Genomic DNA, 15,000 nt, shown 5'->3' on the forward strand with positions numbered 1-15,000 from the left:
CACTGTATAAATAATAATAATAATAATAATAATAATAATAATAATAATAATAATAATAATTAGATTTTACATTACAATACTAATATTTAAGGCTCTTAATTTCTTTATTTTTCAACCATTAAAATTTTTTGACTGAAAATAACAGTGAGCCCTTAAATAAGAATTTATATTTAATCATATGATTAAAAACTTAATTTAATTTAATTAACTCAGTTGTCATTTTAATATTTTTTTTTTGTCAATATCACAATGTAACAAATAAATGTTACTTTATATACTTTATTTTTTCCTTTCTTGATTTCAGAAAGTATTTTCATACAATAGTGGTTAAAATGCTTTAAAAACAGTGTATTATTTTGCCCCTCAACAACTGTTTTTATTAAAGAAAAAAGTCACAAAAATAATAGTTTAATTTAATATACAGACACTTTCAGTTTGCAGTCATCGTTATTTTAGTATGATTGAGATACTATTATAGTTTTTAATCAATATTTTGAATTGGTTTTTATTGTTAGATTTTCTGTTTTCATTTTAATTTTAGCTAAAGTTTTTGTTTATTCAATTTTTTGTCATTTATATTAATTTTTTAAAACACATTCAAAAACCACAAAATCAAGGTGTGAACAGAATATTTACTTTTTATTGTTTTCTCCTCAGCATCTGTTTTTATTAAAGTAAAAATACAGTTCTGGGAGCTTTTGAATCAATAAAAAGGCTGTGGTTTATTAATTTAATAAACTGATTCTTTCAGTTTCTGTCAGTTTAGTTTCAGTATCTTTGAGATTTGTCAACAGACTGAGATCTACACTTTTGTTTTTGTTTTTATATTTTCATTTTAATTTTTAGTTAAAGTTTTAATAATTAACCACAAACATTTTTATGATTCCAAAAGATTCCCCCAAAAAAAAGTTGTTGAGGAAGAAAAGAAATATTATGTTACACAATGCTTTTGTGTGTTGTTTAATCACTGTTATATGATACTGGAATACAAAAGTTCCATAAAGTATCAAGTAACATGTTTTTGTTACATTGTGATTTTTTTATTTTTATGACAATTAAACTCATTCCAGGCCACATCATCATTCCTGTGCTGTGAAACTGATAAATATACTGGTTTATATGATAATTAACATGTTTTCAAGTCCATTTGGAGCTTGACCGCTTCTGCTCACTGTGTGTAGTTGAGTTTGAGGAAATGATGTCAGAGCGATCATTTGTCGGTGAATAAATGCAGTGCTACACTTCACCACACAATTTTACCACAGATGTACTATTAATTGCAAACGAAGCCCCATAATTCCCTGCAGCTCAGCTGGAGCGCTGTCGCTGGTGTCGCTGAGGCTGATCACACATGCTGTAAACATCACATTACCCAGAAACCCCTGCTCTCACCAATCACAACACCAAAGCAGCACGCACGCACACACACACACAGTCATATGCACACACACACACACACACACACACACACACACACACACACAGCAGCATCTTCACAGTCACAGCGAAAACAAAAAAAAAACACAAACACATGCACACACACTCATACGCACACACACACACACACAAACAAACACACACACGCACACAGACAGTCACACACACACACACACACACACACACAGTCACACACACACACACACACACACACACACACACACAGCAGCATCTGCTGAGTCACAGTGAGAGCGGACACAAACACACACAATACAGCGTCTGTGCAGCAGCTCAGAGTCACACGGACTTTATATTAAAAACTCATAAAACACTCTATCAAACAATATCAAAACACCTTGACCAAATGATAGCGTGACCTCTGACCCCTGCAGCTGCAGTGACCTCTCACCTCTGCCCCCGAGTAGCGCTCAGTCCGGGTCACCAGGTCCTCCAGGTGCACGCTGGGATGGATGGGCATGTTCCGGAGCTGCAGCGTGAAGATCTCTCGGCGAGTGTCTGCGTCCGGCAGCGGGACGTATATGATGCGATCCAGACGCCCCGGACGCATCAGAGCCTGAGACACACACACACACAAATATACAGTAAATACAGTAAAAATTGTGAAATATTATTACAATATAAAACAGCTGTTTTCTGTGTGAATCTCTGTTAAACTGTAATTTATTTCTGTGATGTGCAGCTGTATTTTCAGCATCATTACTCCAGTCTTCAGTGTCACATGATCTTCAGAAATCATTCTAATATGATGATTTACTGCTAAAGAAACATTTCTGATTATTATCAATGTTGAACACAATTGTGCTGCACAATATTTCTGTGGAAAACAGTGATGCATTTTATTTTTCCAGGATTCACAGATGAATAGAAAGTTCAAAAGAACAGCATTTATGTGAAATATAAATATTCTGTAACATTATAAATATCTTTACGGTCACTTCTGATCAATTTAATGCATCCTTGAATAAAAATATACAATTATGTTTATAAAAAAAAAAGAAAAACAGTTTCCAGTTTTTCGAATGGAATGTTATTACAAATATTTTTATATAAATACTTATAATCACATTATTCAATTGAAATCATTAAAACATATTTTTTTGTTAATTGAAATAAATTTGACAAAATATAAACTTGAAAAACTCACTAAAACACTAAAAATTTGAATTAGAAATCAAATAAATAAAATAAATTAAGTTCAAATACTAAAATTACTAAAACGAAAAGATTTTAAATTAAAACTAAATTAAAAAAATGTAAAAAAAAAAAAATTAAGCTTAAATTAAAATGAAACTGAAAATATAAATATTTAATCTAATCAAACATATTCATAAATACTGTAGTAGTAAATAACAGTAAAATATCACTGGAAATGAGGCATCAAAACAATATACTATACAGTAGAAAAACTATTTAATAGTAACTTGTCTAAAATATTATACATGTTTGAACTGGAGATAATAAACAGAACTGATATTATCTTCCAGGCCGATATGATAAATTAAAAATCGCTCATTATGGCCGATACTGATATGATCTGGATATATGGTGTAGCTGGATTTGTTTGTGCAGTAAAACCTCCTGAGAGGCAGCTGAACAGGAGTTACACACACAACAGATGATGAGAAACAGAGGATAACAGCAGCTGAAGCGTCTGATAAAGAAACAACAGAAAGACAGACAGACAGAGAAAACAACTCCAGGAAGTCATCGCTGCACATCTGTGACCCTGCAGCACAATCGACTCGATCCACGGCACACTGCTTCCTAATATCCTCAGGAAGAGACCAAACGAGGAGCGGGGAGAAGACTGAACGTGTGTGTGTGTGTGTGTGTGTGTGTGTGTGTGTGTGTGTGTGTGTGTGAGAGAGAGAGAGAGAGTGTGTGCAGAAATGAAACTGGAACAGTTGTAATATAACTTAGAAAACATTACATAAATGAAAAACTAACAATAGAATTGTGAGTGTGAGAGAGAGAGAGAGAGTGTGTGTGTGTGTGTGTGGTGTGAGAGTGTGAGAGAGAGAGAGAGAGAGAGAGAGAGAGTGAGTGCGAGTGTGTGTGTGAGTGTGTGAGAGAGTGTGATGTGTGTGTGAGTGAGAGAGAGAGAGAGAGAGAGAGAGAGAGAGTGTGTGTGTGTGTGGGAGAGAGAGAGAGTGTGTGTGTGTGTGTATGTGTGAGAGAGAGAGTGTGTGAGTGAGAGAGAGAGTGTGTGTGTGTGTGTGTGTGTGTGTGTGAGAGAGACAAACAGACAGTGTGCAGTAACCATAACAGCTCCTGATAACAGTTTGTGTATCACGTCTGAAGACAAACAAAAGAACATGTGATGGAAAACACTGCAAACCTTAACAATACACTACACTGAACGAAAAAATGTACTCACATTGTTTCTGATATATGAGCCACTTTTTCTAAATTTGAAGCTATCCCTGAAGAAGCCCTAAAAACAATTCTGGGCAATTTTGGTACTTAAGTAAAGTTAAAAGCTCTGCGATTCTCTATTTCCAGTTCATATTTTATTTTTTAGCAATTTTGTTATGCCTTTTTGTAATTCTTATTAGTTTTTTTAAATATTTAAATGTAGCTTAATTTATTTTTATTTGAGTTGTATTTTTTGTAATTTTAAGACTTAAAATTGTATTTTATTTAGTTGCCAAGGCAAACATTTTTTTAGCTTTAATTTATATTTATTTTAGTTTTAGTTTGAGTAATTTAAGCACTTTAATTTAAACCTTTTTTTTTTTTTAGCTTATTTCATTTCTAATTTTAAAGATTTTTAAATTAATTAAATATTTTACTTTTATTGCAATTACTGAAAGCGGTTTACTAGTTTTAGTCGACAGTAACGACACTGAGACACAGACCTGTTGTACATCTAACACACAGATAAAGAGATTTCCCAGCTTAACCCTGACATGATTCCACTTCCAGCAAAGCATGATTCGGTGTCTGCTGTACTCATTCAGATGGACGTCCGGCCCGTCTCACTGCAGGAGTCGACATGTTTTATTTCTCTTTCTCTCTCATTCATCACTCAGCAGCACACACACACTTCCTGTCCTGAAGGATCCGCTCTGTGTGTGTGTGTGTGTTTAAGGTGCTTTTATAACACTGTCGCTCCTCATCCGAGATCTTGGCTTGTTGACAGAATAATTGCCTGTGTGTAAAAGTCATTAGCACAAACAAAGCATTTCAACCCTCTGAATAAAGAAACTTAAGTAGAATTACAGGACAGAAGCTCGTCTGAGAGCAGAAGTGCTTCTATTCAACACATTTGTTTAGAAGAATCAAACAAACTTCTCAGCTCAAGATGGGTGGGTCTGGCAGGAAAAAACCCGTCTGGCTCATATTTCACCACATAACATAAAAAAACCCCCCAAGAAATTACATTTTGCATAAAGAGAGCGAAGCATGTTTATTCGTATAAAAGTTTTATTTCTATCTGCATAAATGTGCATTGCGATCATGATATATATATATATATTTACGTTTATGTTAAAACTGTGTAATCCAAATGCATGGGAACTTGACACGCAATTCTAATACATTGTTCCTAAATTTAGGTCTGAATATTTTTGGAGTGTGATTGTGTTTAAAGGAACAGACTGAGACACTTAAAAGCAAGTGAGGAAGCTGAAGAGCCTGTAATGGCGATGAAGGCTCATCTATCTGAAGTGATTTCAGTCTGGATATGTTCTTGAGGAGCGTGTGGTGTGTGTGATTGGCTGCGGTGAGGGCTGTGGACGAGCTTCTGCTATCAGTGCAGACACAGATACTCGCGTAAAGCCGGAAACAGATCCGCTTACATCTGCGTGACCTTCAGCTGAAAGACAAAACCTGAGCGCTCAGATGTTCCTCTTACTGTAAGCAAAGACCAAACCCACAGAGACACAATGAAGCCGCCGGAGCTTTTGTGTGTCTGGAGAAACGGCTCAAACGCACACAAACACACACTGGAAGAACTGGAACGCTAAACGTTCACAACAACATTTACACGCTCCGCTGGTGTAATGCCGGAAAATCAGGGCTGCATGCAAAAATTTGGAACTCGAGTTAATAAAACAAGTTGATAATGAATTAACTACGGCATCATAATTCCAAACAAAGGCGTGGGTTTGATTCCCGGGGAATGCATGCACAATGGAAAACTAAAAACATGTACAGCTTGAATGCAATGTAAGTCACTTCAGATAAAACCATCTGCCAAATGTGAGAATGTGAATAATGTAACTTAAAAAACCCGTCGCAGACAATCTACTGCGTGCTTTCTGACGTCTGACTGATAAATACAAGCTCTTTTAGTTGCTTCTGGTGTCAGATCTTGAGTGATTTTGATCAAGTAAAGGTCAGAATAACTGCAGTAATATCTCCAGATGAACTCTTACTGGACTGAAGCAGCTCAGCTTTACTTGATTCTCAATCAATCATGTTTTTAGAGTCTCAAATCTGATCATCAGGATCTTTTGAGGAGCGTTTGTTTCCAGAAGCTTTACTTTCACGTTCCTCAGCGGGGAGGAATGATCTTCACACAGCCTCCAGAACATCTCACATCTTCTGAGGAGCCTTTATTCTTCATCTCTCAATCACTGCATTACATTTAATGAAAATAAACATATCATCCCACCAAAACACAACAATACAAATATAGAGCACAGACTCATATTTACATCAGTTTATGTCAGTATCTGCTCTACTGTTATAAACATCTCACTTATTTACAAGCAGCAGAATTTCATCATATAAATATCAGCATCTGCAGCAAATTCATATTTTTGCTCAGTTTGAGCTGTTTGTTTGTGAGAATCTCTCTCTCTCAGTAACACACCTCATGTTGTGTAACTACACACACATTCAGTTGTAATCACAACATGTTTATCAGACATACAGCAGCTCAAAACACTTTATATCAGCATCAGACCTGCCTGCCTCTCTCTCTCTCTCTCTCTCTCTCTGTGTGTGTGTGTTTTGTTCTTCAGGTATTTCTACACAATGAGTGCAGACAGACACACAGCAGCTCATAAACAGCTCCTCATCAATTAAACATGCTGACAGGACACACACACACACACACACACACACACACACACACACACACACACACACACACACTTTCTCAGTGCTTTCATGCAGGTATATCAAACATTCTTTCAAGCACAGATCAGTTTACACAGAGCAGGAAACTCCATTCAGCCCAAAACTGCAGCTACACGTCCAGTGTGTGTGTGTGTGTGTGTAAATAGAGACACAAGTGCTTCAGGAAGTCTGAGAATCGCTGCTGGCTATACAGAAACCCCCTGACACACACACACACACACACACACTCTCAGGGTGTAGATATGCAGCTGTCGTCTGTGTGTCCTCAGGGTTTTACTCAACAATTAAACTTCCTGTTTACTAAACGGCCAAGAGCATGTGTGTGTGTGTGTGTGTGTGTGTGTGTCCTCATCTACTGCATTTCATTAAAAATACTGCCTATCTATCTATTTTCTGAAGACAGACACACACTTCCTGACAGTCAGACAGATGGAGTCCTGTGTGGGCAGGTGTGAAGGGCTTCTGTCTGTCTGTCTGTCCTCCAAAACAGGAAGTCAGGGATTCCCAGCGCTGAGCACTTCCTCTCAGAGAGAGACAGCGAGACGCACCGACCACACACAGGAAAGAGAGAGAGCGTGACCTTCACACACAGGTGCCATTTTTAACCCAGAGCTGTAAACACAGGAAATGACCTCATCGCAAACCGTCACCATCAGCATCACAATGAAAGCGTCTCAGTCGTCAGATCTGACGTCAAACGCTTACCAACAGAGGTTTACTCAACTAGTGAGGATTGACGTTATACTCATTTTACCTACCTACATGCTTATTTAAGCTATCACAGTTTTTAAACGTAATTCATGTTAAAAACATGCTAAACATGCTAGCAACATGCTAAATCGTGGTAGCCACGGGCTAAAACATGCTTATTTAAGCTAGCATTGTGTTTAAACATGTAATTCATGTTGAAAACATGCTAGCAACATGCTAAATCATTGTAGCCATGGGCTAAAACATGCTTATTTAAGCCAGAATAGTGTTTAAACATGTAATTCATGTTAAAAACATGCTAAACATGCTAGCAACATGCTAAATCATGGTAGCCACGTGCTAAAACATGCTTATTTAAGCCAGCATAGTGTTTAAACATGTAATTCATGTTGAAAACATGCTAAACATGCTAGCAACATGCTAAATCATGGTAGCCACGTGCTAAAACATGCTTATTTAAGCCAGCATAGTGTTTAAACATGTAATTCATGTTGAAAACATGCTAAACATGCTAGCAACATGCTAAATCATGGTAGCCACGGGCTAAAACATGCTTATTTAAGCCAGAATAGTGTTTAAACATGTAATTCATGTTAAAAACATGCTAAACATGCTAGCAAAATGCTAAATCATGGTAGCCACGGGCTAAAACATGCTTATTTAAGCCAGCATAGTGTTTAAACATGTAATTCATGTTGAAAACATGCTAAACATGCTAGCAACATGCTAAATCATGGTAGCCACGTGCTAAAACATGCTTATTTAAGCTAGCATAGTGTTTAAACATGTAATTCATGTTGAAAACATGCCAAACATGCTAGCAACATGCTAAATCATGGTAGCCATGTGCTAAAACATGCTTAAAGCCAGAATAGTGTTTAAACATGTAATTCATGTTAAAAACATGTTAAACATGCTAAAACATGATAGTCGTGCTAAAACATGCTTACTTAAGCTAGCATAGTGTTTAAACATGTAATTCATGTTAAAAACATGCTAAACATGCTAGCAACATGCTAATTCATGCTAGCCATGTGGTAAACATCCTTGAAACATCCTAGAAATATATTAATTCACGCTAGCAACATGATAAAACATGTTAATTTAGGCTAGTATAGCTAAACATGCTAAAACATGTTAGTCATGTGTTAAAGACATGATTATTCATGCTAGCGATGTGTTGAACATGTTAGAAACATGTCATCAACATGATAAATCAAGTTCAAAATGTGATAAAAATACTAGAAACATGTTAACTCATGCTAGAAACATGTTAAAACATGTTAGCCATGTGCTAACACCTTGTTAATTTAGGCTAACATTGTGTTACATGTTAACCTCATGTTAAACATGCTAGCAACATGATATATCATGTTACAAACATGCTAACAACATGTTAGCTGTGTGCTAAATATGCTAGAAGCACGCAAATTTTAGGCTAGCATACTGTTAAACTTGTTTAATTTGAAAAAAATGTTAAACATGCTAGCAATATGTTAGCCATGTCCTAAAATGTGCTAACAACTTGTTAATGTAGGCTAGCATAGTGTTAAAACATGTCAACAACATGGTAAACATGCTAGCAACATGTTATATCATGTTAAAAACATGCTAAAAACATGCTAAATCACACTACCAACATGTTAAGTCACGTCAGAAACACGTTTGCAACATGCTAAGTTGTACTAAAACATGTTAAATCATGCTAGATATGCTAAAACATGTTAGTCGTATTAAAACATGTAAGAAACATGCTAGCATAGTGTTAATTCATGTTAACAGCATGTTAAGTCATAGTAGCAAAATGCTATCAATTTGTTAAATCATGTTAGAAACATACTAACAACATGCTATCCATATATGTATGCATCTGTCTATCTATTCAATCTTTAAAACGGTTTCAAACTTTTACAAACTTCAAACTTTCAGGCTAAGCTTTCTCAACCAAAAGTTTGTCTTGATTAACTTTTTTTTTTAAATCTAGTGCAGTATGTTTTTTAAAAAGGGTGAAAAGTTGAAGGAAGGTTTCCATCCGAAGGGAACAGCAGGAAGGAGCGCGTCTGTTTATTAGCGCAGTCTAACAGTGACCTCATCACACACACACCTGCACATTAACCTCACAACACACACAGATGCGTGACAGATTTACCGTCAGAGAGAGACAGATGTGTTTAACGTGTTAGACACACGCCGCTCGCACCTGCACACCATCTCAGAGGAATTCTGGGATGCGTGTCGGAGTCTCTGGGAGGAATTGTGCCAGAGACACAGAAACAAACGGATGAAATAAACCAGATGAGGATCAGAGTATGATGGAAAACAGCTTCAGATCCACTGCTTCAGCTCAAGAGCTCAATCCCTGAGCATATACAGTATTTACAAGAATATTTATGAATTAATATTAACATTAACATAAAATAATAAATGCTGTATGTGACCCAGGATCACAAAACCAGTCATGAGGGTAAATTTTCTAAAACTGAAAGCTGAATAAATAATCTTTCCATTGATGTATGGTTTGTTAAGACAGGACAATATTTGGCAGAGATATACAACTCGAGATAAAAAAAAACTAAATATTGAGAAAATCATCTTTAAAGTTGTCCAAATGAAGTTCTTAGCAATGCATATTACTACTGATAATACATTTTTGATAAATTTACGGTAAGAAATTTACAAAATATCTTCACGGAACATGATCTTTACTTAATTTCCTAATGATTTTTGACTTAAAAAAAGGATAATTTTGACCCATACAATGTATTGTTGTCTATTGCTACAAATATACCTGTGCTACTTATGACTGATTCTGTGCTGCAGGGACACATGTACATCTAATAAAAAATAAAAAATAATAATAAAAAAATAAAAAAAGTTTTTGAAAAAATCATTTAGAAATCATTCTAATATTCTGATTTATTATGAGTGTTGGAAACAGTTCTGCTGTCTAATATATTTGATGAATAAAAGGTTAAAAAGAACTGCATTTATTCAAAATAAAAAAAAATTCTAATAATATATATTCTAATAATATATTTTCTTTACTATCACTTTTTATCAATTTAAACACATCCTTGCTGAATAAAAGTATGATTTTATTAAAAAAAGAAAGAAAAAAAAAAAATTACTGACCCCAAATTACTGACCAGTAGTGTATATTGTTATTACAAAATATTTATATTTTAAAAAACCATAGCTTCTTTTTTTTTTTTTTTTTTTTTTTTTACTTTTTATTCATCAAGTATCCTAAAAAAAGTATCATATGTTCTGAAAAAAAATATTAAGCAGCAGAACTGTTTCCAACTTTGATAATGAATCATCATATTAGAATGATTTCTAAAGGATCATGTGATAATGATCCTAAAAATTCAGCTTTGCATCAGAAATAAATGATAATTTAATATTACGGAAGAGGATTAGGGCCAAGCAAAAATAAAAAAAATATATCACAATATTACGGAAGAGGATTAGGGCCAAGCAATAATAAAAAAATAAAACCATCTCGAGATTAAAGTCATTATATTGCGAGATTAAACTCGTTAAATTTCGAGAAAAAAAGTCAAAATACAATCTTGAGAATAAACTCATTAAATTTCGAGAATAAAGTCGTTGTGTTTCGAGATTAAACTCGTTAAATTTCGAGAAAAAAAGTTAGAAAAAAAGTTGAAATACAATCTTGAGAATAAACTCATTGCGCAAAATCAGTCCAATTTGCGTGTTTCGAGATTAAACTCATTAAATTTCGAGAAAAAAAGTCGAAATACAATCTTGAGAATAAACATTAAATTTCGAGAATAAAGTCGTGTTTCGAGAAAAAAAGTCGAAATTAAATGTAGAGAATAACGCATTCGATCAGTGTTCATTGCATAGCCTATATCTTTCAGTAACAAAGAAATACTATCAACTTTAGCTAATTATGACACAATAATAATTAGCACACAAACTTTAAAGTGAATTTGCAAGCGGCTAGGTCTTTTTAGAAGAAAAAATCAGTCCAATTTGCGCGATGTAGGCTACTCGCTTTTGTCCAACATGAAATGACAACCAGAGGACAAATGCAAGGTTATCGCTGGCTTCACCCAAATGCACTCTGGCACTTGGACAGCTGTGATAAATTAAAACCGAAATTTAACGAGTTTTTTTCTCGAAACACAATGACTTTATTCTCGATATTTAATGAGTTTATTCTCAAGATTGTTTTTCGACTTTTTTTCTCGAAATTTAACGAGTTTAATCTCGCAATATAATGACTTTAATCTCGAGATGGTTTTATTTTTTTTTATTATTGCTTGGCCCTAATCCTCTTCCGTACAATATTACTGTTTTTTCTGTATTTTTGAACAAATAAATGCATGCTTGATGAGCAGAAGAAACTTCTTTCAAAAACATTAAAAATAGTAATGTTTCCAAACTTTTGACCTGTACTGTATATATAATTTATACAAAACTATAAAAAATATATAAAACTGTTAAGTTTTAAAAAACCTAATGCAATACCTTACTGTGAAGTGTTACTCAGAAGTTTTTGAAATTCAAGTGAATAAAGCAAATAAAATGGAAAAATACTTCTGGAAACCACAGCCTCTGAAAAATGGACTATACAGCTGAACACACACACACACACACACAGGCAGCAGACTGCGGCTGGACTCTGTGTGTGTGTTGGAGAACTAAACACATGTTGTGTGTTCTGGTAGGAATTAACTTCTCTGGTTCGGGCGGATGTGGCCTCAGCCTGAGCCTCCAGCCTCAATCAAGAGCAGCTAAAATTAGTGGCCAAGTCGCTTTCCGGAAAGAAGATAATTCCTCCTTGATTGGAGAAAAAAAGAAAAATAAAGAAAGAGGCAGAAGAAGAGAGAGAGAGAGAGAGAGAGAGGAGAAGCCCAGAGGTCAAAACGGCAGAACATGTTTACTGAACAATACGAACCGGCACAAACACACACTTCACACACGACTCAGACTCAAGACGAGAGAAGATACAGTCACACAGTTTGGGAGCACTTCAAAGAAATACTTTTATTCATCAAAGACGCATTAAATTGATCAAAAGTGCCAGTAAAGTAATTTATAAAGTAAAAATAAATTCTATATAAAAAAATGCTGTTCTTTTGAACTTTCTATTTATCTGTGAATCCTGAAAACTAAAATCATCACAGTTTCCACAAAAATATTTATGTTTCTTAAGCAGCAAATCTTCATATTAGAATGATTTCTGTAGATCATGTGACACTGAAGACTGGAGTAATGATGCTGAAAATACAGCTGCGCATCACAGAAATAAATTATATATTACAATATACTCACATAAAAAACAGTTCTTTTAAATTGCAATAATTTTTCACATTTTTTTACTGTTTTTTGATCAAATAAATGCAGCCTTGATGAGCAGAAGTGACTTCTTTCAGAGAGGTTAAAAATCTTACTAGACCCCAAACTTCTGAATAGTAGTTTCCATAGCTGATTTCTTCAATATTTTTCAATATTGAAGTCTGTCTGTAATGTTGGTTCTGGTTATAGAAGTTTTGTTGGCAGGTAAATTACATTTAAAAACGAAGATATACAGTGGAAAAACCCTTGATTTGTCCACTGAAATGGTGAAAAATACAGTAAAAATTTACACTCTGGAAATCAAACCTATTTTTCAAACTTAAAATTTATTGAGAAGGTCAGATGCTGCTAATGTATGATTATAAAGCAGATGAGCTGCAGGTCGGATGAAGCTTTGCTTGTTGTTCTGTCTCTTATCAGACATCAGGAAGTCTGGAGGCGAATCCAGACGCTCGGTTGTTTAGTAACCAGCAGCTTCCGCTGAATAAACCCAACGAGAGCAGCAGATGGAAACTGATGTTATCAGAGCCAACGGGACTTCAGACTTATCTATGAGTGCTCGACAACACACACACGCACACACACACACACACACACACACACACACTTGCATAGCACTTGATTTAGTGACATGTAAGTGTTCAGTCTTTTACTGTAGATGCAAAGAACACGTCTTAAAATGGAAATTTTTTAAAGCTCTGACTAAAAAGAGTTCAGTCAGACTTGACCACTGTCAGATGCAGATATTTTAAGATATATAGCTATCAGATTATATAATTTTACACAGGAGGATTCCTTTAAACCAACACTTCTGCTCAAAAGTTTAAAAAATTCGGATTTATAAAAAGAAGATTACGATTTTCTGAAAGAGTCTGTTTTGTTTAGCATGGCTGCATTTATTTGATCAAAAATACAGTAAAAATTGTGAAATATTATTGCAATTTAAAACAAGCTGTTTTCTATGTGAATATATATTAAAATGTAATTTATTTCTGTGATGCGCAGCTGAATTTTCAGCATCATTACTCCAGTCTTCAGTGTCACATGATCTTCAGAAATCATTCTAATATGATCATTTGCTGCTCAAGAAACATTTCTGATTATTATCAATGTTGAACACAGTTGTGCTGCACAATATTTTTGTGGAAACTGTGATACATTTATTTTTCAGGATTCACAGATGAATAAAAAAAATGCATTTATTTTGAAATAGGAATCCTTTGTCACATTATAAATGTCTTTACTGGCACTTCTGATCAATTTAATGCATCCTTGATGAATAAAAGTATTTAAAAAAATTCAAGTTTTGAAAGGTAGTGCATCACAGTTTTCTAAACTAAATCATCGTCGTCATCATCATGCAGCTGCTCTGCTTCTTTCCCCGTCTTGAGTGTTTCAGGCCGAGGAACGTGCGGAAATCAGAGCGTCTTCATTAGCGTCTTCCTCTGCTCTAATTGCTCTGATTCTCCCGCCGTCGCTGGCAGGCCGGTTTTTCCAGGCCTGTGTTTGTGTTTGAGGGAAGAGAAGGCTGTAATCAGAGCTCCAAATGAACGCCGCGAGGGGAAGCGCCGTGTCTTTTCTTAGCTCCAAACGTTACCGCGATGCAAAAGGGACAAATTTTGTGGCTCCCCACGCGGAAGAAACGAGCTCTGGTGTCCCGGACTGCTGTGTTTGACATCTGTAACGGGTTTGGAAGGTCTAACCTAGTGCTCTAGTCTCAAGACCTGATAGTTGAACACATTTGAGGAACTCAGAAACAAACTCTGAGCTGCTGTAATGGTTTGCGATCGCATGCTTGAGTGAAGAGTGTTTGGGGAAAGCTCTAAGAAATGATAAATTGATAAATGTGTGTGATACTCTCAAATCTCAAATGCACTTGTGTTGTTGTAATATGGTGCCTTTATAAGCATCTTGCAAACATTAGTTGTTGTGAATCGTAAGCAAACGCAGCATTTCAAAATGTCATGGTGGAAGATTTTCAGTAAAGCACAGTGCAGGATTTATATTTACTACTAGTTAAATGTTTAGGGCCAGTAAAGATTAAATTGATCGAAAGTGACAGTAAAGACATTTAAAAGATTTCTATTTCTAATAAACGCTGCTCTTCTGAACTTTCTATTCATCTGTGAATCCTGAAAAATAAAATATATCACAGTTTCCACAAAAATATTGTGCAGCACAACTGTTTTCAACATTGATAATAATCAGAAATGTTTCTTGAGCAGCAAATCATCATATTAGAATGATTTCTGAAGATCATGTGACACTGAAGACTGGAGTAATGATGCTGAAAATACAGCTGCACATCACAGAAATAAATTACACTTTAACAGAGATTCACACAGAAAACAGTTGTTTGAAATTATAATAATATTTCACTATTTTTACTGTATTTTTGATCACATAAACGCAGCC

General features: G+C 35.0%; 1 protein-coding gene across 1 annotated transcript in view; it reads right to left on the minus strand.

Moving 5' to 3' along the window:
* The window catches only part of spata5 (spermatogenesis associated 5), a 47,927-nt gene that overhangs the window by 1,742 nt on the left and 31,185 nt on the right, over positions 1 to 15,000 (minus strand). The window contains exon 17 of the mRNA XM_042770566.1: positions 1,847 to 2,011. Within this exon, the coding sequence (XP_042626500.1) occupies positions 1,847 to 2,011 (165 nt within the window). The remainder of the gene's footprint in view (positions 1 to 1,846; positions 2,012 to 15,000) is intronic.

Source organism: Cyprinus carpio, chromosome A14 (assembly GCF_018340385.1).
Source record: "Cyprinus carpio isolate SPL01 chromosome A14, ASM1834038v1, whole genome shotgun sequence".
NCBI classification, from domain to species: Eukaryota; Metazoa; Chordata; class Actinopteri; order Cypriniformes; family Cyprinidae; genus Cyprinus; species Cyprinus carpio.